This window comes from Solanum lycopersicum, chromosome 11, assembly GCF_036512215.1.
Source record: "Solanum lycopersicum chromosome 11, SLM_r2.1".
Classification (NCBI taxonomy): Eukaryota; Viridiplantae; Streptophyta; class Magnoliopsida; order Solanales; family Solanaceae; genus Solanum; species Solanum lycopersicum.
The window spans coordinates 58,973,501-58,994,664 of NC_090810.1; the positions used below are offsets into that span (position 1 = coordinate 58,973,501).

The 21,164-nt window shown below is 34.3% G+C and overlaps 3 protein-coding genes across 5 annotated transcripts; 1 reads left to right on the top strand and 2 right to left on the bottom strand.

Moving 5' to 3' along the window:
- Window positions 1-4,169: 4,169 nt before the first annotated feature.
- On the bottom strand, window positions 4,170-10,035 carry LOC101248641 (mitochondrial import inner membrane translocase subunit TIM22-4). 2 transcript variants are annotated; one of them, XM_004251055.5, is made up of 5 exons: window positions 9,896-10,035; window positions 6,761-6,925; window positions 6,157-6,347; window positions 5,903-5,975; window positions 4,170-4,604 (listed from the first exon to the last, which is right to left on the bottom strand). In XM_004251055.5, the coding sequence occupies exons 1-5, from the start codon at window positions 9,975-9,977 to the stop codon at window positions 4,519-4,521; spliced, it is 597 nt and encodes a 198-aa protein (XP_004251103.2). In that variant the 5' UTR covers window positions 9,978-10,035; the 3' UTR covers window positions 4,170-4,518. The 2 variants fall into 2 exon arrangements, with proteins under 2 accessions (XP_004251103.2, XP_004251104.1); XM_004251056.5 differs by having other exon boundaries at window positions 6,761-7,036; window positions 9,896-10,025.
- LOC101248356 (uncharacterized) lies at window positions 9,987-13,887 on the top strand. 2 transcript variants are annotated; one of them, XM_004251054.5, is made up of 10 exons: window positions 9,987-10,126; window positions 10,258-10,295; window positions 11,118-11,184; window positions 11,729-11,794; window positions 12,147-12,240; window positions 12,333-12,449; window positions 12,598-12,698; window positions 12,768-12,842; window positions 12,917-13,009; window positions 13,115-13,887. In XM_004251054.5, exons 2-10 carry the CDS (start codon window positions 10,282-10,284, stop codon window positions 13,394-13,396), a joined length of 909 nt encoding a protein of 302 aa, XP_004251102.1. In that variant the 5' UTR covers window positions 9,987-10,126; window positions 10,258-10,281; the 3' UTR covers window positions 13,397-13,887. The 2 variants fall into 2 exon arrangements, with proteins under 2 accessions (XP_004251102.1, XP_069147720.1); XM_069291619.1 differs by having other exon boundaries at window positions 12,768-13,009; window positions 13,088-13,887.
- A 133-nt stretch (window positions 13,888-14,020) lies between these two features.
- Window positions 14,021-20,597, bottom strand: LOC101249146 (T-complex protein 1 subunit beta). The gene is made up of 12 exons (XM_004251057.5): window positions 20,457-20,597; window positions 19,656-19,713; window positions 19,521-19,577; window positions 19,317-19,382; window positions 19,103-19,214; window positions 18,550-18,678; window positions 17,722-17,793; window positions 17,375-17,490; window positions 17,025-17,101; window positions 15,897-16,382; window positions 15,159-15,474; window positions 14,021-14,471 (listed from the first exon to the last, which is right to left on the bottom strand). The coding sequence occupies exons 2-12, from the start codon at window positions 19,659-19,661 to the stop codon at window positions 14,328-14,330; spliced, it is 1,581 nt and encodes a 526-aa protein (XP_004251105.1). The 5' UTR covers window positions 19,662-19,713; window positions 20,457-20,597; the 3' UTR covers window positions 14,021-14,327.
- Window positions 20,598-21,164: the final 567 nt, after the last annotated feature.

A 21,164-nucleotide genomic window follows, 5' to 3' on the forward strand; every position in this document is an offset into this window, starting at 1 on the left:
ATCATTTAGAAAATAAGGTATTAAATATATTTTGTTAGCTAGCCAATAATTACAGACTCATATTATTGAAAATTCATGATTATTTATTTAAAATAAGATCAATTTTTATATAAAGCTACCTACTTTATACATTCACATTTTAATTCATTTTTGCCACAAATGACATATATATATATATATATATATATATATATATATATATATATATATATATATATATATATATATATATATATATATATATATATAAATTGTGTGGTTCTTTTTCATAGGTGAGCTCATCAAGTGGCTACTTTAGACTTTTAATATTCAAGTTGCTTAATAGTGGCCCCAAAAGTTATACAAAATATTTTTGGTAATATATGATACGAAATATTTTAAATTCCATACCATAATACAATGTTTTTCTTCATTACGGAATGTATCCACTTTCTTTAATTTACACCTAATTATTAATCAAAGTGCATGTGTACAGAGGCAGAGTCAGAATTTTTAATCAGGTAATTTAAAATTTGTAGAAATATATAGCCGAATGGGGTTAACATTTACTATATATACATATAAATTTATTTTAACCATATATAAATAATATAGTTTTCCGCCCCTTCATTAAGGGTAGCTCCGCCCCTGCATGTGTATCATAAAAATTGTCGTATATAGTGATAAGAGCATAACGCATGATTAGAGGTGAAATTAAATATTATATTTACTAAGAGGATATAAACTAAACATATGAAGGAGTCAAGAAGATTAGTGGAGGCATATTTTAGTATTTACAAGTCAATTTTTAGAAATTGTGTGATTTCTTTTGTTCTTAATTTGTATTAGCTTATGAATTCGATGCTTTGAGATATTCCTATTTTTTTTCTTTTTGAAAAAGCTTTAGGGAGATCTCCATAATGAATTGAGAGAGCATTACGTACATTTCTGTCATTTAAGTCATAATTTTTGTAATTGAAAGTTAACTTTAAAATTATGCGACTTTCTTAGTTTTTCATGTGTATATATTAACAGATGAATTTGGCGCCTTAAGGAAATCCAATTTTTTTTTCTAAGAAAACTTTATGAGAACATCTGTAATGAGTTGGGGGAGCATTGTGTATGCTCTTATCATTTTTAAGACATATTTTTAAATGGGTAATTTTCAGATATAGCAAATAAAAAATTCATATTTGTATGTTATAACAAAGTTTGCATAGTTGCGCTCCATAGCAAACATAGAAACTGTATAATTCGCTATACATATACAGTTGAAGCAAATTGCATAAAACAAAGTGTATAAAACAAGAAAGAGAAAGACACTTGGACAGAGAACTGTATAAAAGCGAAGGGTATAAAACGAATTGGATTATATAAGTGTATAGAACGATTATATACAATTTGAATTTTTATAAAATGAGAAAGAGAGAAAGACAAAAGAGACTTGACAAGGAATATACAATTGAAACGAATTGTATAAAACGAGAAAGAGAGAAATTAGATACAATTTGAAAATTGTATAAAACGAGAAAGAGAGAATGACAAAAGAAACTGTGCAGGGGAGTATTTTTATTGTATAATTATTAGTGTATACGACGAAAATATATGTACTTGCATATGTATATATAATTGTCTCACGCTTTATACAAACGGAAACGCAATTTATACATTTCGCTTCTGTTTGTATAAGTGAGAAAGGCGAGGGCGGCGAGGCGAGCGAGATCTAGAAGAGGGGAGAGAGGAGAACAAAAATATATGTATTTATATAATTTTTCTTTGCTTTATACAATTAGAAACAATTTTTACACACTTGTGTTTGTATAAAAAGTGAGGAAGCGAGCGAGAGATTGGAGGAGAGCGGCGAGCGAGATATTTGGGAGAGAGGTGCCTGACAATTTTTTTGCAAACGTTTGCTTTGGAGCACAATTAAATCAAATCATAGCTACTCCATTTATTTTAGGTTATTAGTTTGCTATTATATGTAATTTTTCCTTTTTAAATTTTACGAACTAACTTTTAGAAACCTTACAACTTTCTTGGCTTTTTTCGTGTGTATTAACTCATGAATTTGGCGCCTTGGAAAACGACAAAAGTTTTTTTGAAAATTTTTTATGAGGACATCCATAATGAGTAGGGGTAGCATTGTGTATACTACTATTATTTTTAAGGGATATTTTTAAATTTTCGAACCAACTTTTAGGAACTATACTACTTTTCATGGCCTTTCGTGCGTATTAGCACATAAATTTGGGGCCTTGAGAAACGCCAAAAGTTTTTCTGGAAAAACTTTATGAGGATATCCATAGTAAGTTGGGGGAGCATTATGTGTACTCCCATTAATTTTCGAAGGCATATTTTTGCTATTACGAGCCACACTTTTAGAAATTAAGCTATTTTCTTGATTTTTCATGTATATTAGCTTATTAATTTGGTGTCCCAGTCAAAAATTTGTCTGCAAAAAATTTATGAAAAAATGATAGAAATATACATAATATTTAATTCTATATCAGTTAAATTAAATATTATCACATTATTAATTTAAATAAAAGGGAAAACAAATAAACAAAGAAGAAACAAAAATAGTACCTAATAAAGAATCGTAGCTAGTAGTCAACTTTATCTACGTTGAATTTGAAAAAATATATAAAATATTCTTAAAGAAATTAGTAAAATTATTTTTTATTTATAATTTTCTTTTCTAAAAATAAATAACTAATATGGAACTAGAAAAAGTAATTTAAGTTGAAATCAGTGAAAAAGAGAACTTATTAATTGGTGAAAGTCTAATCTGTTTCCCACTAACAATATTTTTTTTTTTCATTTATATGTTTTTTTTGCTTTAGTGCTGCCCATTTTATTTATGTTAATTAAAAAAAATTAAGGGGGTGATTAATCAGATTTTATGTCATGTGTCTATTAATTAATTAATTAACACATAAGAGCACTTAATTATCACCGTCATTAGTGACCACTTACCACGAATATTCTTTCATTAGGTCAAGCTTTGCTTATCAATGATAGAGATGTTTATTTAGAAGGGTCAAAAATATCGTCGGACTATCTGAAAACGTTAGGAGAAATCATCTAATTATATAAATATTTCTATCGTATTTTATTGGTTCTCCAATAGTTTGAAATATTTACATATTATATCATTAATTAATAATTATATAACATATTGTAAGTCATACACTTAGATATATTTTTTTATACTACCATATACATTGAAATAGCGAGGGAAGCAAGTGAGAACGGGAGGGAGGCGAGCGACCCGAATACATGTGAATCACGCGTGTGAATGCATCTAATATGATTCACGTGTATCTAGGGTATCGTATATATAGGAGAGTGGCGAGGGAAGCGAGGTGGATTTATCTGTGTACATATGCATCTACTTGGATACAGTCTATCTAGAACAAATCACAATTAATTTTGACCTATGTATCCCGAGATACGTGTATCTAGATGTATCTGAAGGCCCTAGAACAAAGTAAGATTCGTAATATTGCAAACTAACATGTATCTAAGTAATTAGCTCCTAAACTAGTGAGATTTCTATAAGTTACGCTTAAATATAACATTTATTCACCTTCGGCTACAAATGTCCCTTGCCTCATTTATTTTTGTTCACCTCTACCCTTAAAACTAAAGGAAAATGAATACTTGTACCCCAAAAAGATAAACTATTTATACGCGGCTATCCCCTTACTTTTATATCCTTTGTTTTTAACTATTAATTCACGTTTACTACTTGATGTGTATATATATACACTCTTAGGAAGATGGCATCAAGAAGGAATAGACAGTGTTCCAATAAAAAAAGCTGTTCAATTACTGCTTGATACTATCAGAATGTGTATATATATATATATAGATATATATATATATATATCATTAAAGTATATCAATATACTCCAATGATATCAACAATATTTCAGTGAATAAAACAAGGTTAGATACATTGGTTTGGGTTGAATTTAGATAAATACTTTGCTTAATGGGTCTAATTTCTATATTTTCCCTAAAAATGTCAAACTTTTCTTAAATTAATTTTATTATTATTATTATTTAACTTTTATAATAATATAGTTATTGTTTAACTTTTTTTGAGTGAGCACATTCACAACATTTGAATATAACAAACGTGTGTTTTCCCCACTACTTGATTAATAAAATGAGAAAAAGTAATATCATAGTGAAATTTAAATTAATAAAACATTGACATGAACGTACCATATTTGATTCACTTTATTACACAACTAATTTTGAAAATTGACAAGTTTCTAGGACCAGAAGCACAAACTCAAAGGAATTCACAAAGGGGAAATCAACAATAACTACGTCTCGAAGTTAGAATCGTTCATATGAATCCTCATTTCTTTCATTTAATCGGACAAATACGACTATAAAAGTGCGCGGCATGGCACATCTACAACACTGTGCACTGTCATAGAATTTGAACAAAAAGAATCTGATTCTAAATATAAAAGTAGGTTGGTGTAGGTTACATCATCCAGGCTGAAGAATGATCAATCTTGTCTAGTGATATCTATCCAAGAACTTCTCTATCAAGACCGAAAATGTCGCGAAGCCGGCACAACCCATACACGCAGCTTGTGGTCCACCTGAAACGAAATTAGATTGTGCTATAAACCCATTGTAATCCCACAAGTGGAGTCTGGAGAGCGTAGAGTGTACGCAGACCTTACCCCCTACCTTGGGAGTTAGATTGCTTGTTTCCGATAGATTCTCAGCTCAAGGAAAAGCATATCAAAGAAAGAAATAACGGAAGTAGAGAAATAAGGGAAAATTACTAAGAACAAAAAAGAGCGATAATTGAAGTACAAGAGACAGTAAGTAAATAGTAACAGAAACTGAAGGACAAGAAAGTAAAGGAGAAATACTATGACTACCAGTACGGAAGGATAAGCAAGACAACGCTCTACTACCTACTCACCTCTACCCTAATCCGCGGCAAACAACAACCTCCTACCTAAGTTCATGTACGTTATGAACTATTCCACCCGTGGCAACTTAAATGTCTTTTGCAAGCTTTATGAATCAGATAGTCCGTCATGTATTCCCCGAAAATATTCATGTCTGAATCTTATTGCAAGTATTTGACTACAAACTATAGTTGTGTAGTTCTATAGCTAAGAATCTGGAGAGTTCAGGATATTATTGTGCAGATTTATTATCATGAGTTATGCCTAAGTAAAATCATTTTTTCTACTTCTCTTTTGGATTTTACACAAAGTTCCTATTCCAACAAACTTTTTGCAGTTAATAAAATCAAACTTTTGCTTGTTAATTTTTTCAAATATTTTGAAACCCCTGATTCTTCACTGTTTTCTTCTTCCTCTACTTGGGTTTGATACACTTGAGTCAAGGATCTTTCAGAAACAACCTCTCTATCTCCACGAGGTAGTTATAAGGTCTACGTTCTCTCTACCTTCCTAAAACCCCGCTTAGTGAGATTTCATTGGGTAAGTTGTTGTTTTTTAAGACCTGATTAGTAAAGCACCCCACCCTGCATGTTCACCTTATAAACACAGCTTGGGACAAAGTATTGCGGTCCAATCTTTTCAAGTAACACTCGACCAAAAAAAAAGAAAGGAAAAGCACTGAGAAAGAACAGGTGAATTCTACATGATGAGTTACACCCTGACTTCAAGCTCAGTTCCATTCCGCTATTTGAAATCTGAGAGAGCCACAGTTTTCAACCAATGAACTCGTCTTGCCTTATCTACCACATCGATCCATATGAATTTAGTTAAGAATAAGAATCTGCTCTTCTCTATATGAATCTCAAATTACATGTCTCTATCTAGACCAAACATACAACAATCACGTAACATATGAAAGTATATCTAGTAAAGAACCTTAGTACACATTTTTGCATGATCAAGGTAACAAATTTTACCTCTAGCTGATAACGCACCACCTGTTACGCACCCTGCAACTGCTGTATTTGTAATGTCATGCTTTGCCCGTACCTTTAAACATAGGACAAAGAAAACAGTTACTTTTGAGTTTTAGAATATTTCAGAAGTATCCGATTCTAATAGAGAGAACGATTTCCAACTTTATTTTATTGGTTCGAAAAGTGAACAGAAAAATTGTAAAATGACAATCGCAGAATACCACAAGGTCATCATCTATGAGGATCAAAAGTACCTTCTCAACGGTACACTCAGCAGCAGAGAAAACCAAACCCATAACAGCAAAAGTCTTGCAAGAACTCCAACTCCTTCGACCCATCTGCTTTGCTTGAAATACAATTTGTTGCCTAGTAGTCATTTCCTCTTGCATTATTGGGTTATCCAGTGCCCCGAGAAACATACCCATGAACAAACCAAGTCCCCCTCCTACAAAACTAAAAAATGCATCACTAGAATCTCGATGAACCCCAGAAGTAACCTCACAGCAAAGTCCATAAATATCGACAAAAGATATCAAGTTAAGCAGAAAAAATTATCCAATTAGATACAGATTCATTCACAAACAATGAAAGTTGATACTTGATAGAGCTTGTAAGCTAACTTAAACAAGCTCACACATTCCCAACTCCAACTCCACAAGTACAAGAGAATAACAGTCATAGCAACGGAATTAAGTCCATAAAAAAAACTCTTGGATTACCTCTTGTCACTTGTAACATTATTATGACATCAAGGCATTGCAAGAATTGACATTTTGGACATAATATCCGTAAAATAAACACAAAACAACATGACACAAAAATTCAATCAACTAGGAGATCCTTGTGATTAAAGCATACCCATGACTCCGCTAACAACACTACGAACTGCACAGTTGTTCCAAATGTCTTGGCCCCTTATTTCCTCCACAGTAGGCATCCGAATAGGCTCAATCTGAGGCTTCTTAGCTTCTTGCGAGCTTGAATGAGCATCATTTGATTCAGTTGCTGGATCACTCATAACAGCTTTGATAAAATAAATCAGTAATTAGTTCAAGAGAAATAGATTGAGTCACATTCAGAATTTCTCCTCCCAAGAGCTGGGAATTAAACTCCCTGAAGTTGCAACTTATTTAACTGCAATTAAATAAATATCAGCATCAATAAGTAAGTTATGAATCTTTCACTCTTACAATTTAGTTAAAAGTTCCAGGTTTCAATGGTTCAAACTACAACCATATTGAAAAGCCGAGGTGTGACTAACAACGAGAATATAAACAATATAAATGGTGGAAATGGCTCTGAGATCTAACAACAACAAGAAAAATAACAAAATATTGAAAGTAGGTTACACAAAGCTAGAACCCTTCCCAAAACCTCACTTGTAGAATTATACTAAGCATGTTATTGTTATAATAACTTATGTGCTATTATGGATTCTTGAAACGAAAATCACTTTTATCAAACTTGAATTCCAAAGGGCAAAACTTAAAATTCTAATGGATTATTAGAATAGAGAGTGTATAATATATTCTTGAAACGAAAATCAATTCAAAACAACTACAACATTTTATCAAACTTGCCCTGGACCAAAGGCAAATCTCAAATTCTAATAGACTATTAGAATAGGAATGTATAATATATTCTTGAAACGAAAATCAATTCAAAACAACTACAACATTTTATCAAACTTGCCCTGGACCAAAGGCAAATCTCAAATTCTAATAGACTATTAGAATAGGAATGTATAATGGATTCTTGAAACGAAAATCAATTCAACACAACTACAACATTTTATTATACACTAAAGCAAACTTTCAATAACCCCCAAATTACTCAACAAGTTCCTCAACAAAAAAACATACAAAAGAACTATATACCTTTAATGTTTCAGAAAGAGATGGCAACAGGCGGCTGTCTAGATGTTTAACGTTATGTCGGGTTAAAATATATATAAGTTTGGAGTTTGCAGACATAGACTCAACAAGAATGGGCTTTAGCCCATGTCTTCTCCAGTTTTGGCCCCGGCATACATTTGTGGGGAAAAAAAACATAAATAGATAGTTTTGGCTAATTTATTTTATTTTGTATCATTCCTAATAGATACATACTCCATCTACTAATTATATATTACTACTAGTGATGGTGTGCCCGTGCTGAGCACGGACCCAATCCGGAGCAAGCAATGGAAAAGAGAAATCAAATAGATAAAAAGAGGCTGAGGAGGAGGATCGCCAACAGAGTATAACGAGAAAATTTGATGAAATATAATATCCTCATTCATCTATTTGTGTAATCAATAGACACTGCTCTTTATATTTGGCTTTACAGAGAAGTACCTTTTTTTTCCAAATGAGCTTGAGACACATGATCAAACAACTAAGCAGATCAGCTCAATTTCATCCTCTTCCAACTAACATTTTTTCTTTACTAGTGCAAAGCTTGACTAACGATTGAATGATTATCTTTGGAAATGCCTTAAAAGAGGTTATCATTTTTCAAAACCCAGTAAAACTAGTCACAAAAATATGACTGATGCAACGAGTATAAAGATCCAAGGGAAGCAAACTCACACAAACTATGTTAAAAATGTGAAGAAGCGTCATAACAAGATGTCAAATTGTGAGATCATTCATCAAGTCTTTCTTATTCTTTTCAATCCTCGAAAGGGGAACATAAATACTACTCTCTCCAGGGAAAACAGTTTTCGGAAATGGTCTGCTAAAGGGAGATGATACTTCATGAGAAATTCATTCCTCTTCCTCCGCCTCCGCCATTTCACAAAGATTAATTTATATGTTCTTCTCATTATCTTATTGACGCAATCCATTGAATTATTTCTTATATAAATGAGTGACTACACACCCTAACAAGTCACATATATGATATAACCAGAAATTTGTAAAGATATGTCACTGAAGCTATAGCAGAAGAATTCAGGAACAAGAGGTTAATTCTGTACTTGAGCAAAATCAGCAGTCTATCTTGATGACCCAAAAACTATCAATAGAGCAGTTAGGACTGCTTTCTTTTATGTCATTGTAGATGAACACTTAGTTTAGGGTCATCACAAAGAAGCACCCACTTAGGATATTTACAATGTTTTGCAGGAAAGGAGGCAGGCGAGGGAGTTTAAAAGGGTTAGCTACCTAGCAGAAATGCTTCTCATGCAAAGAAGCAACGCAATGTGGATTAAACTTGGGGATGATCAAGCAGAGAAAACTATTTCAAGCAGTTACACAAATCCAAGACAAAGACCAGCAGACCCATACAGACCCAGAGAAGATAGCAGAAGTCTTTGTGCAATATTATAAGCAATTGCTAGACCAACAACTCCTACTTGATTTCACAGTGTTTTCTTCACTGCCGGTAAGAAGCTAACTGTAGACCAACAAGTCCTACTAGACCTGATGTATTTGGGAGTAGTTTCTTTAGAGATTCATGGGAGATTACCTTGGTCACATGCCCCAAGTCCAAATAGCTGCTACTAACGGAGACAACTATTAGAATGGTACATTGGTATACGGTACGAAATATCTAGTGGTTTCTGCTGAATTAATATGGACCAAGATTACACTAGGTTCCAGGTTCATTCTATGGTTGGCTACGCGTGATCAACTGCACAACAAGATCACCTTCTAGATTGTTTGCTTCTATAAACATAAAGTTTCTAACTTTTCTTTTTATATGAGGAATTGATGAGTATTAATTCATCATTTGGTGTATCCATATTATACCAAGACATGACTAAAATTGTAATTCAAAAGGTTTCAGTGAATACATGCTTACTCATACCATCTAAACTGTCTTATTTATATGTAAAAGCCAAAAACTAACACATTCTTAAAACCTAACTAACATTAAAAAGGCCAAAACCAAAACAAAAAGAGAAGGAAGAAACTTACGTGTAAAAACTAACACATTCTTCAAAACCTAACTAACATTAAAAATGCCAAAACCAAAACAAAAAAACAAAAAGAGAAGGAAGAAACTTACCTGTAAAAACTGGGCAAGAAAGAGTTTGAAGGACTTGTGATGTGAAGGAGACTGAAACTGACTGCTTAAACCCTAAAAGCATTAGAATATAACATTGCTAAAAGATAATGGAAAACCCTAAAATACCCCTAACCTAGTAGAGTAAACAAAAAGCTAACTGCCCTTTAACGCCGCCCCCTCGGCGCAGTTTTGGTTAACTCAGTTGATGTTCCGGCGAGAAATTTTGATCAGGTATATAATCTAACTGATTTGAGCTGATTGATTTTTTTTTTCTTAGTTTTACTTGTTGATGAAACGATTTGCCCAATTTTTCAGCAATTAATCGATTTCTTTTCGTTTTTGCGTTTTTTTTTTGACTGAAGGATAAATCCGTTCGTTGATTCTCTATGGATGCAGATAGGTATGTGCATTGCTTATTTCATATTCACATTTTTGTATAAACTGTAATTACACATTAAAAATGTGTTCTTTAGGGTGTTTGTTATATGGAAAGTGTTTTTCGGTGATATAAGCTTATTTTCTGGTGTTCGATAAGTAGTAAGTGAAAAAAAAATGTTATTGCAAGAATATTGATATGTAATTTAGGTTAAAGGCATGTTGAATGAAGTGAGGCTCACACAATGTGTTTGAAGGCTTTGCTTCACATCATGTGTGCTGTAGTCTCGTCGTCAAGGCTATAAGATATACTTTTCGTTATTGACAATGAGCTTCTACACTAAACAATTGCTATTTTATTATATCGTAATTTTGTTTCATATAGCATAAAGATTTTTTTGTGCTTTTTGCTTTTTGATAACACTGCTAAGAAGATACTATGGGGTGAGGTGAGATTGGGAGTTTATGGGCGGAGTCACCTTGGGCGAAGGATGGTCATGAAAACTATGCGGCGTACGGAGGTTAAGTGTTAGTTATTAGAGGTGTATAACAAGAAAATTTACACACTATTCACCAAATACTTTGCTCTGCCACTGGGATGAGGTGGGGAGTAGGGAGTTGGGGGCTTAGGGGGTGGGAGGTGAGGAGGAGAAAAGGAGCTTGTAATGCTACTTATGGGACGAAGGACAATGTAAAATTGTTTACCGAATTGATCTCTCTTACTTAGACTTGTTTGGGACTATGGCGTTGTCGTTGATTTCTGTTGCTTACAGATGTTGGTTTTCTCTTGCTCATGATTTCTTGTGTATATGTCATTTGGTGGTCTAAAGTCTCAATTTTTAACCAGATTAAATTCTCCACACACTTCTGCAATACTCATTGATGTTCTTGGTCATCAACTTCAGTTTTGCCAGGTAATTAGGCCTTTGAATGTAGTATGTAGCCTTTCTTTTCTTTTGGCTATGTTAGTGACTCCTGATCCACAGTGATTTCTCTATTTTCATGCCATTTGAATTTTGGCATCTCTACTGAGGTACTAAATGAATAGCACGTTTATCTTGATAGATAAAGAAAACGAGAATCATGATTTTCATTTTATTAGACTTGACGAATGAAAAATATGCAATGAACATATGAAAGAAATGGAAGTTATGTAATGGACATCCATAGACTACAAAAAAGAACAGTTGGCTTTCACTGAAAGTGGAACTTGGTGGCGTTACTCACCGATAGTGAAACTTGTTAACATACTTATCGACATTTCTTTCAGCTCTCCAAAAGCATTTCCGAATAACTTGAACTATGTAGAAGAGTTTGGTTTTACCAAACAGTGCATGGATATAAGTTTTTTTAAGTTGCTGTTTCTTGTCAAAAAGAAAAGATTTAACTACCTCCAACTGTTTTCCAGTATTGTACCTTGAGATATTGGCCTTTCTTGTTCACTTTATTTTATGACAGGATCCTAATTCGAAGCATTTAGGCACTACTGTTTGGGATGCATCTATGGTTTTAGTAAAATTTCTGGTGAGTTTTTAAGTCCCCTATAGTATGCTTCAACTTCAATTTATTCAACACTGCTTTGTTTTGATCTGCTACGCACAGAAGTAGTGAGTTATCTATTTAACTGTAATGAGTAATTTGTATATCCTTGCTACCATACTGTATTCCTTCTCTTTTTCCATTTTTCTTAAACTTGACTGTGATTTCTTATTTTCCTTTTTCGTTTTCCCTTTTCTGAGATGAGGCTGGAATACTGAGATCATTGTCTTTCAATGTTGAGTCCTTTTCTAATGTACATGTATATATACTTTTTTGAGCACTCCTACTCCTTCAGTATTGACGTTATTAGCTGGAAACTTTTGATTTTACATTGTAGGAAAGAAATTGTCGGAAGGGGAGGTTTTCTCCATCTAAATTGAGAGGAAAGCGTGTGATTGAACTTGGGGCAGGTTGTGGCGTAGCAGGATTTGGTAGGCTGCCTTTTACTTTAATAGACTCCATTCTTTTAGATACCGTCTATAGTTACATGGTTCTTTGTCTGAGATGGAACAAATTTCCATAGGCATGGCATTACTTGGATGTGATGTAGTTTCAACTGACCAAACTGAGGTTTTGCCATTGCTAATGAGAAACGTTGAGCGTAATACTTCCAGGATCATGCAGACAATCTCAGATCCAGGTTTCAAATTAATCTGTCATTCGGATCTTTTTAGCTTTTTGAACTGTATAATCTCTTATCATTTGTCGTACTTTTGTATGCAAACTGACCTGTGTCCCATTGTGGTTGTATTTGACTATGATCTGACTGAAAGCTCTATTCCCTGTAGATTCATTTGGTTCCATACAGGCAGCAGAGTTGGACTGGGGTAATGAAACTCATATAAAGGCTGTTAGCCCTCCATTCGACTATATCATTGGGACTGATGTTGTAAGTTTTGTTGAATTCTACTTGCTCATATAAAGTTTTATCTGCACTAAACTTCCATATTTTTACTAGGTTTATGCAGAACATCTTTTGGAACCGCTTTTGCAGACAATAATTGCACTATCTGGACCAAAGACAACAATTCTGGTGTTGTACCCTCTAATGTTTTATATAACTTGCGAAATTTATTTTCTTTATGTTAATGAACATGTCATTTATAGTTGGGTCATGAAATTCGATCAACCAATGTCCATGAAAAGATGCTTGAGACATGGAAGAGACATTTTGAGGTCAAAACAGTTCCAAAAGCAAAGGTAACTCGGCCATATAATCAATCTCCTATCATTATCAGTTTTGTGTATAGTTGTAGAACTTAGTCATGGTAGTTGCAGTGAAGTTTGCATTTGTAAACGGTGCAGATGGATAGTACTTACCAACATCCAAGCATCCAGTTATACATAATGAGCTTCAAGTCACAAGGAAGTACCTCGGAAATTGTTAGACAGCAGCAGCAGACAGAAGAGACTAAGAATGGATCAGACGAAGATGAAAGTAAATATCAAGGTGATGTGACTGACAATGAGGACAAGGTAGACAATAACCTGGTTATGGATCTTGAGAACAGAAAGCTTACTGATTGGGAAGCTAGAAGACGTGGTGCAATGGCTGCTAGACTTCTTCGCGATGTCAAGATAACATAAATTAGAGGTTCCTTGTTTCAGTGCAAATATCTATGAGTTTGCCATACTTCTCAGTTCTCTCACATGCATACATATCAACCCCTCTACGAGTCTGCAACAACAACATTACCCAGTGTAATCCCACAAATGGAATATGAGGACCGTAGAATGTTCACCTTACCCTTACCTTGTGCAAGTAGAGAGGTTTTTTCCGATAAGATCCTTGGCTCAAGACATGCATAGACACAACATACTACTCTGCTTCTATAAAGTTGGACATATTAACCTTTAGCAGTGTACCACCAGTTGCAGCTTTGGAGATGTAAGGCCACTGGATGCAAAGTACTAGCATGTTAGACCTCAGTTAGTTTATACTTTGTTTTGGGTATTTCAAAGATGTATCAAAGAAAGATGATTTTCTCAATGTAAGTTTAGATGTTGATGTTTTTACTATTTTAACAAGACAGAAGATGCTCAAATTAATCAAAGATTTAAGGCTGATTATGTGTTAACTTTTATCTTAGAGGTGTTTGCTTTGTGTACAGTATTGTATGGTTTCGAAATGTTGTTATAAATGTTATAATATTATTAAAATTAAGAATACTTTTTTCGACTTCGACTTACATACCATAGAGATATATGATACACAGTGCAACCAACTCTTTAATGCTTGAAATGACAAAAATCACTAGTGTTTACAAAACAAGTACATGTCTAAAGTAATAGAACAATGCATTCACTCAAAACTTGCATGATGAAAAACAAACCAAAACATTTTCTCAAAAGACAAAAACAAAATAAACTACTCAACATAGTGAATTTTAGCATGGTTCCAAATAGCAATCTATCATTTTGGTTCGTTTACGACTTCCAACACCTAACACCTCAAATTCTCAAACCATAAATAATACGAGTCGTCTCAACAGCTTAAACATGACTAATAGTGTGTTTTTTACATTCCCTCCCTCCTCCGTGGGGCGCAAGTGATGATCTCGTCAACCCTTAGGATCATCTCAGCAGCCTCAGTGGCAGAGAGCAATACTGCCTGTTTGACTTTGAATGATTCGGATATTCCTAGCTCTGACATATCTCCGACCTGTCAAAGATGCCCAGTTGAATAAGTAAATCTAGACAAGTGATTACAAAAATTTATTAGAGCTATGGAACGGACACAAGATGAAGAACAAAAACAAAGGAAAAAGAAAGAAAGCCCTCTCCAGAGTCTGAAGAGAATAAGACGGTACATCTCTTCCATTTTGGTAAAGGTTCTATTAACTCATCTATTGCTTTTTATTCTATAGTTTGCAAACGACCTTTGGGCATGAAAAAATGAGGTTAGAGTAAGGACAACAATAGCTGCTGCTTTACCGTTAAAAGTGTCAGCAATAGAACTATTGTCAAACTAGTAAAACAAAGGGCAAGAGGTAGGAAAACAATGACTTTATCCACGAGAGGAAGAGAGTCAACATTTGATTTTCTCAAACATCCAGTTGCAAACAAATTAAGCACCAACTATTTAAAGTTGAATGGTGGTTAGGGTGGAAATCACTTGAGAAGGAAAACAGATCTGACAAAAGATTTTCCAACTAGAGTTAATCTAAGGATATCGCATCAGTTTTAGCTTTTATCATTTCCTTCTTGCAGTTAGATTAATGCTTAAGGTAAAGTCAAGCACAAAAGAAAACAGAGACAACAAGCTCAGAACAGCTCCATACTCGAAACTGTTCTGAACTCATAGCTTGACAACAAAGTTCATTTCAAAAATCATAAATCAGTTACTCACAGATCCAGAGATGACATCAATTCCTGCATTACTTTCGTCCTTGTGGTGTTCAGCACGAAGCTGAGCAATCAGCTCAGCACTGTCTAACCCAGCATTGTCGGCAATGGTGGTTGGAATTGCCAGAAGTGCACGGGTGAAAGCCTCAATTGCATGAGACCTTTTACCTGGAGTCTTCTTAGCTAGTTCATCAACCGCCTTAGCCATCACCATCTCGGGCCATCCACCTCCAAGTAGAACCCTGCTGTCATTTACCGTCTGAGATAGTACACACAATGCATCGTGCAGAGATCTTTCAGCTTCATCCAGTACATGAGGGCTGAAAGAAAGAACAAAAATAGACATTAACAAGGAAACACATCACAAGTAGAACATATCATCATATTTAAAACCCAGTAAGGAAAACACAAAAAGTCCAGAAGAATGCAATGTGGGACAATTACCATCAGGTCCAATTACAGAACACAAGCACTAAGGAATCGAGCCGGTCCTCGAGTAAAAGTAAAACAAACAGTCGAGCAATGCTTCTTTTTTTCTTTTACAAAAAAAAGAATTATCCCAAGACTTCTAAAACAAATTTAATTGTTCAAACTACCTTTAAGAGGGGGTAGGTAAAAATGAAGCGTCTACAATGTCATAGTTTAATACTCACACAATGGAACATCACAGTTATGCATAACAAGCTTGCACAAGCAAGTGAAACATATGAAATAAAAGGCAGGCACCATAACACCAACTCACCTTGCACCTCTCAGAACAATTGTACATGCCTGTCCCATTGCAACCCCAGAGAAGTGGATCAGCTTATCTTCGCCAATCATGATCTCCTCGATAAGTTTGCAGTGGCCAAGTTTGACAGACTCTGGGTTATCAAAGGTTGATGCAATTTCTCCCCCAGTAACTAAGCCCAACCGCTCAATACCATCAAAGTCAGCATGCTCTATTGCAAGTATCCCAGCATCAGCAAATAGTTCCTCTGGGAAATTGTAGATCAGCTGTCGGTTAACAAAGCAATTTATTCCATGACTAATGATCTTTTGCACCTTCTCTCTCATTTTTTCCTTTTCAGCTGCTTCTAGATCAGCAACCTTGGCCATTGAGTCAACTCGAACACGTGCACCATATATCTTCACTTTATCTGTATCCATAGCAGTATTTGCCACCAAAATCTTAGCATTTTCTATGCGTTTTGGTTGGCCAACCCCAATCTTTTTGTCCAAAATAAACCTACAAAAAGAAACTTTACTACCACTTCAAAAGAGAATACGTACTAAAAATCTTGTCCTAGACAAATAGATTTGTCTTTCATCAAGAAAAAGGAACTGCAGTAACTTATATTTCTTTTTTTTTTTTTTGGGGGGGGGGGGGGGGGGCAGGAAAAACTTATAACTTGTACATAACGCCAGAATTTAAATCAAGTCTGGTTTATATGGTTTGGGATCATTTAATGTGGATTGAGTGTTTCAGTTACTCTAATCTAGAGAGTAATGGAAGAAACAAGGACTAATCTAGTCAAGTACTGGAATTAGTCAAGGCCAAGAAATGTAGGCTCGTGACGGCTCAAGGCAGACTCTTCTACAATTAGTTAAGGCCCAAGAAAACCAACTATACGGACATCGGGTTCACCAGCTGAAGGATACAGTAACGATTGCAGTGGAATCACATTGGATAGACAGGTTGTTTTCACAAATGTAAACAAAGAACAAAGATGCAAGAAGCAATAAAGCACTACAGTCATATGTCTTTAATCAGAAATTACCATTTTTGAGAATGACAAACAAATAAATCAGAAGAGCCTAGACATGGGTAGACTATGCATATAGTAGTAAATAGTTCAAATCAGAAGAAAACTTGAGCTTATTTACTCACCCTTCATCTAAAAATGAATCCTTCAATGACCCTCCAGGTTTCTTAATTATCTGAATTGCTTCAAGATTGGTACTTCCCTGTTATTACAATCAATTTAGCATAAGATTGTAAACACAATATATGAATAAAACTAACAAACCGAAGGGGATTGGAAGAGTTGATGAGAGAGCACACATCTTTCTACCAATAAATAAGTGATAGACTCATGTTCATGTTAACTTTTCACATTTGACAGTTAGTGTCTGACCAAGGAAAAAAGAAAAGAATCTATTTATAGATAAGGAAGATCACACGATTAAAAAGACAAAAACATTTTCTTTGTAAGTCGCTAAAGCAGATGAAATATTGACCTTTAACCTCATAACCGCATCAACAGCCAGTTTTGCAAAATGCTCCTTGTCCTGAGACAAGATTTTTGAGCTCAAAGTAGTCCTTGCAATATTCATCAAGTCTGATCTGAATTTCTCTGCAACAAATGAAGGAAATGACCATATCATAATGAGAAAGAGCAAGATAAATAAATAACTCTTGGACTGATTGATTATCAGCTACTAGCATCCAGAAAAAAGCCATCTTGGCATTGTTCAAAGAAAAAGTGGTGTGCCAGTCGATCGATAATCAAAATCAATATATGCCATAAAATATGTAGGTTCTCTGCTATGATGTTACATACAACTGACAACTCAAGCAACAATACCTGCATCCTGCTTGTTATCTACGACCTTCTGCTCCAGAACATTGCGCGCGCACTCAGATGCCATCCGGAAACCTGATATATAAAGAAACAAATAGAACATTGATAGGTACCAGTAAGCATAAACCAGATTAGGTACCTCAGATACTATCAGCTTAACATAAACTAAGAAATAGGAACTAGCTATGTTTTGGCTTGATAAGCAGAAAAGATACTTCAGCTGATTTCTGGATAGAAATATTGGGGTGTGAAGGAATTTATGCCGCCTCTTGGCACTGTCTTCTTTATAGTTGTTTATGTTTTTAAAAGTAGGTATCTGAGCCAATTTAAATGGCACCTCGACTATTCTACCAGGCACCTTCTACTTCCTTACAAGGCAATCTCTTCCCACCAAGACCAACAGATATAAAGAAATCAATGAAAAACAAAATTTTCCCAAGAATTCAGCATTCAATCACTGCACAAGTACTAATATACAGATATACCTAGGAAGCTAGGTATTGATGTTTTAGTGCAAACTTTAAGCCTATCATAGATTCAATATGATTCAAGGATAAATAGTCGAGCTTTTTCTAGATTAACAACCGTCAAGCATCGGAAAACAAGAACACTAGATGATTCAATAGATAAAAGAAAAGATGCCCACTTAAAGACAAAATAGCAAGCAAGTTCTGCAGTAATGGTACACAAGAAAACTCAATAAAGCAGTCTATAAGCAGTTTGTACTCTACTATTCTGAATATAAGAAGCTTGAAGGAAGTGTCAATGATATACATACACGTGTGTATGCCTGTACAAAACATGTTAAGACATCAGATCATCAGAACAAACCTGCTATAATTGTCATTGGATGAATTTTTGCGTTTACCAGCTTCTCTGCCTCCCTCAAAAGTTCTCCAGCCAAAACGACAACTGAAGTTGTCCCATCACCAACTTCCTCATCCTGTACCTTGGAGATATCTTACAAAGGGTCAAGGTATAACATTGCGCACAATCACATCATTTTGTTCTCCGGAATCTTTCCTATGATGAAGTTTCAGTGTAAATCTCATTCAACTGTCTGAAAAAGGTCTTAGTGAAGTAGTATATATCTAGCATTTCTTTTAAATGACAGCTTAAACCGAAAAAGAAAGTTGCGTAATCTTCCACTAAACCACTATTACCTGTTTGCCATTTGTCCAGATGAACCTATTAAACATTATGTTCAGCGGATTTGTTTTTGGATATGATCCAACTTTACCTTCAAAAATAGTGGCCATAGAGTTCAACAACGAACTAGTTACACTATTATTTCAAAAGAGAGCTGAACTATCTAACGCCCATAAGAAAAGTGCTCACTTACTTCAGGGAAAAAATACAAGGAACACAAAGACATCAAGGATACCGACAAGGACCTTGGCAGCTGGATTATCTATATGAAGGGACTTCAAAATTGTTGCACCATCATTGGTGACTGTAACACTGTGTCCTCTGCCTGTTGATTGCAGAATTTTATCCTGCAAATTTTGAAACAAAATGAAGTATCTATCAGAACCACAATCCTAACTCTTCTCACTTCTTAATACCGGCAAGTACATAATCAAAAACTTAGTTCTTACCATTCCCTTAGGTCCTAAGGTTGTCTTTACCAAGTCAGCAATTGCCATTGCTCCGATAAAGGATGCCTAAATTTTGAGACACTCAAATGGTTTCAGAAAATCTAAGAATAATAGTCTTTAGCAGCTATATAACATGGCAATGCAACCAGTGAACTTGTCTTTCTCACACGATGCTCGATATTTGGGTAACAAAATGAGACTTACCATCCTAGCTCGCTCACCCTTTTCCTCAGTGGCTTCATCTTTGAAGAGTTTGTCAATCTGAGAACTTAATAAAAAAAAACATTAGATAAGGAATTCACAATCTTAACATTATTTTTTTTAAAAAAAGAAACTTACCGCCATTAGAAAGAAATTGGAGATACCAAGCTGAAACCCAAAAGCTGAAGCTCAACAACTATTTAAAACAACAAAATGGTTGTAATATCAGAGCACTGCAGAATCAGTTCAACAATAATTTTAATTATTCAAACCGTTAAAAAGACAAAATCTACTGCCCTTTTCAATTCAAATGTGAACCCTAAACAACTTCCGATCTACAACATGATGTAGAAACATTAGACTATGCAACCCAAATCTTAACAACGACAACAACAACATTCCCATTGAAATCCCACTCCCACAAGTGGAGTCTAGAGAAAGTAGAGTGTACCCAAACATTAACCTGCCTTAAGAGGTAGAGAGAACAAAAAACAATAGATAGTAACAGAACAGAAACTACAATACTACACAACAAGGTACAAGGAACAACAGAGAGTAACAGAAATCACAAAAACTACCAAACCAATACTACTATGACTAATAATATGAAAGGCTGCCTATTAGCCTTCTAACCTAATCCGTTTCCCCACGTCCTCGTGTACTCGGCAACCCAAATCTTAACTCAAGAAGCAATACTTATTACCACAAGGAAATAAAAATCAAATCTTCAATTCAAAACAAAGAAAAATCAGATCATTTAACGAATACCCATTACTTAAAAAGTCTCAAACAGCAGATACACAGTGAATAAATCAGCAAAAAAAAACATAAACAAAGTTACATAAAAATTCAATTAGGGCAAAATATACGTAGAAACCTAACCAAATTAAAAAGAGTTTGTTCACTACTATGAGAATAACGGAAAATATGAAAATGTACCTGAAAGTAGAATGCCGTTGACGGTGGCGGCGCCGGAAAAAGGTTTAAGCAGTGAAAGTGGAAAACTGAGCAAGGGTTCTGGAGAAAGTGAGAAGAGTTTTGCTAAAATGGAGGTTTAAATGGTCTGATTGGTAAATTTTTACTTTTCTGAGGGTAATAATGATAAAAATAAAAAAATTATGTGGGCTTTCTACTTGGGCCTGGTCCAATGAGTCGGGTTTTTTTTTAGGAAGAATCGTATGAAATAGTAAATTATTAATTCAAATTAAAAAAAAAATTAAATGTTATAGTCATAATTTAATTAAATTGTAATTTGCAACAAACATCTTTTTTTTTGCCATCTGATTCGGTAAACAATTATTCATTTTCGATATACTATTAGTATTTTATACATTTCGATATAAAATGTGTTTGTATTTGTATAAAGCGACTGAATCTGAGTTAAGAAGTCTAAATTCTAAATTGCCAAAAAAAAAAAAAGAGGACTTTGATTTTTCTTAAGAGTTGTGATAAGTCATATCCTTTAAAGTTGTTGCAAACGTGAGTTTTAGTAATTAGATCCTAAAGTAGTGTGATTTGTGTACATTAATCCGAATCAATATGCTAAGATATTTGGAAGTTATTCACTTACATCACCATACATTAAAAAAAAAAAAAACCGTGTGATATACTAAGTTTTCGCTATGCATGAGGTCGGACCACATTAGG

What these genes read in the sequence shown, in the direction of transcription:
- LOC101248641 (XM_004251055.5), bottom strand. Translation starts at nt 9,977, where the DNA reads ATGCTTTTAGGGTTTAAGCAGTCAGTTTCAGTCTCCTTCACATCACAA. An exon ending in TGTTGTTAGCGGAGTCATGG is followed by an intron (nt 6,348 to 6,760) that starts GTATGCTTTAAT and finishes TTAGTTTTGTAG; the next exon opens with GAGGGGGACTTGGTTTGTTC. An exon ending in CTGAGTGTACCGTTGAGAAG is followed by an intron (nt 5,976 to 6,156) that starts GTACTTTTGATC and finishes CTATGTTTAAAG; the next exon opens with GTACGGGCAAAGCATGACAT.
- LOC101248356 (XM_004251054.5), top strand. An exon ending in ATATCATTGGGACTGATGTT is followed by an intron (nt 12,699 to 12,767) that starts GTAAGTTTTGTT and finishes TATTTTTACTAG; the next exon opens with GTTTATGCAGAACATCTTTT. An exon ending in AAACAGTTCCAAAAGCAAAG is followed by an intron (nt 13,010 to 13,114) that starts GTAACTCGGCCA and finishes TAAACGGTGCAG; the next exon opens with ATGGATAGTACTTACCAACA.
- LOC101249146 (XM_004251057.5), bottom strand. An exon ending in CCTTAGGACCTAAGGGAATG is followed by an intron (nt 19,215 to 19,316) that starts GTAAGAACTAAG and finishes CAAAATTTGCAG; the next exon opens with GATAAAATTCTGCAATCAAC. An exon ending in ATGCGGTTATGAGGTTAAAG is followed by an intron (nt 17,102 to 17,374) that starts GTCAATATTTCA and finishes TTGTAATAACAG; the next exon opens with GGAAGTACCAATCTTGAAGC.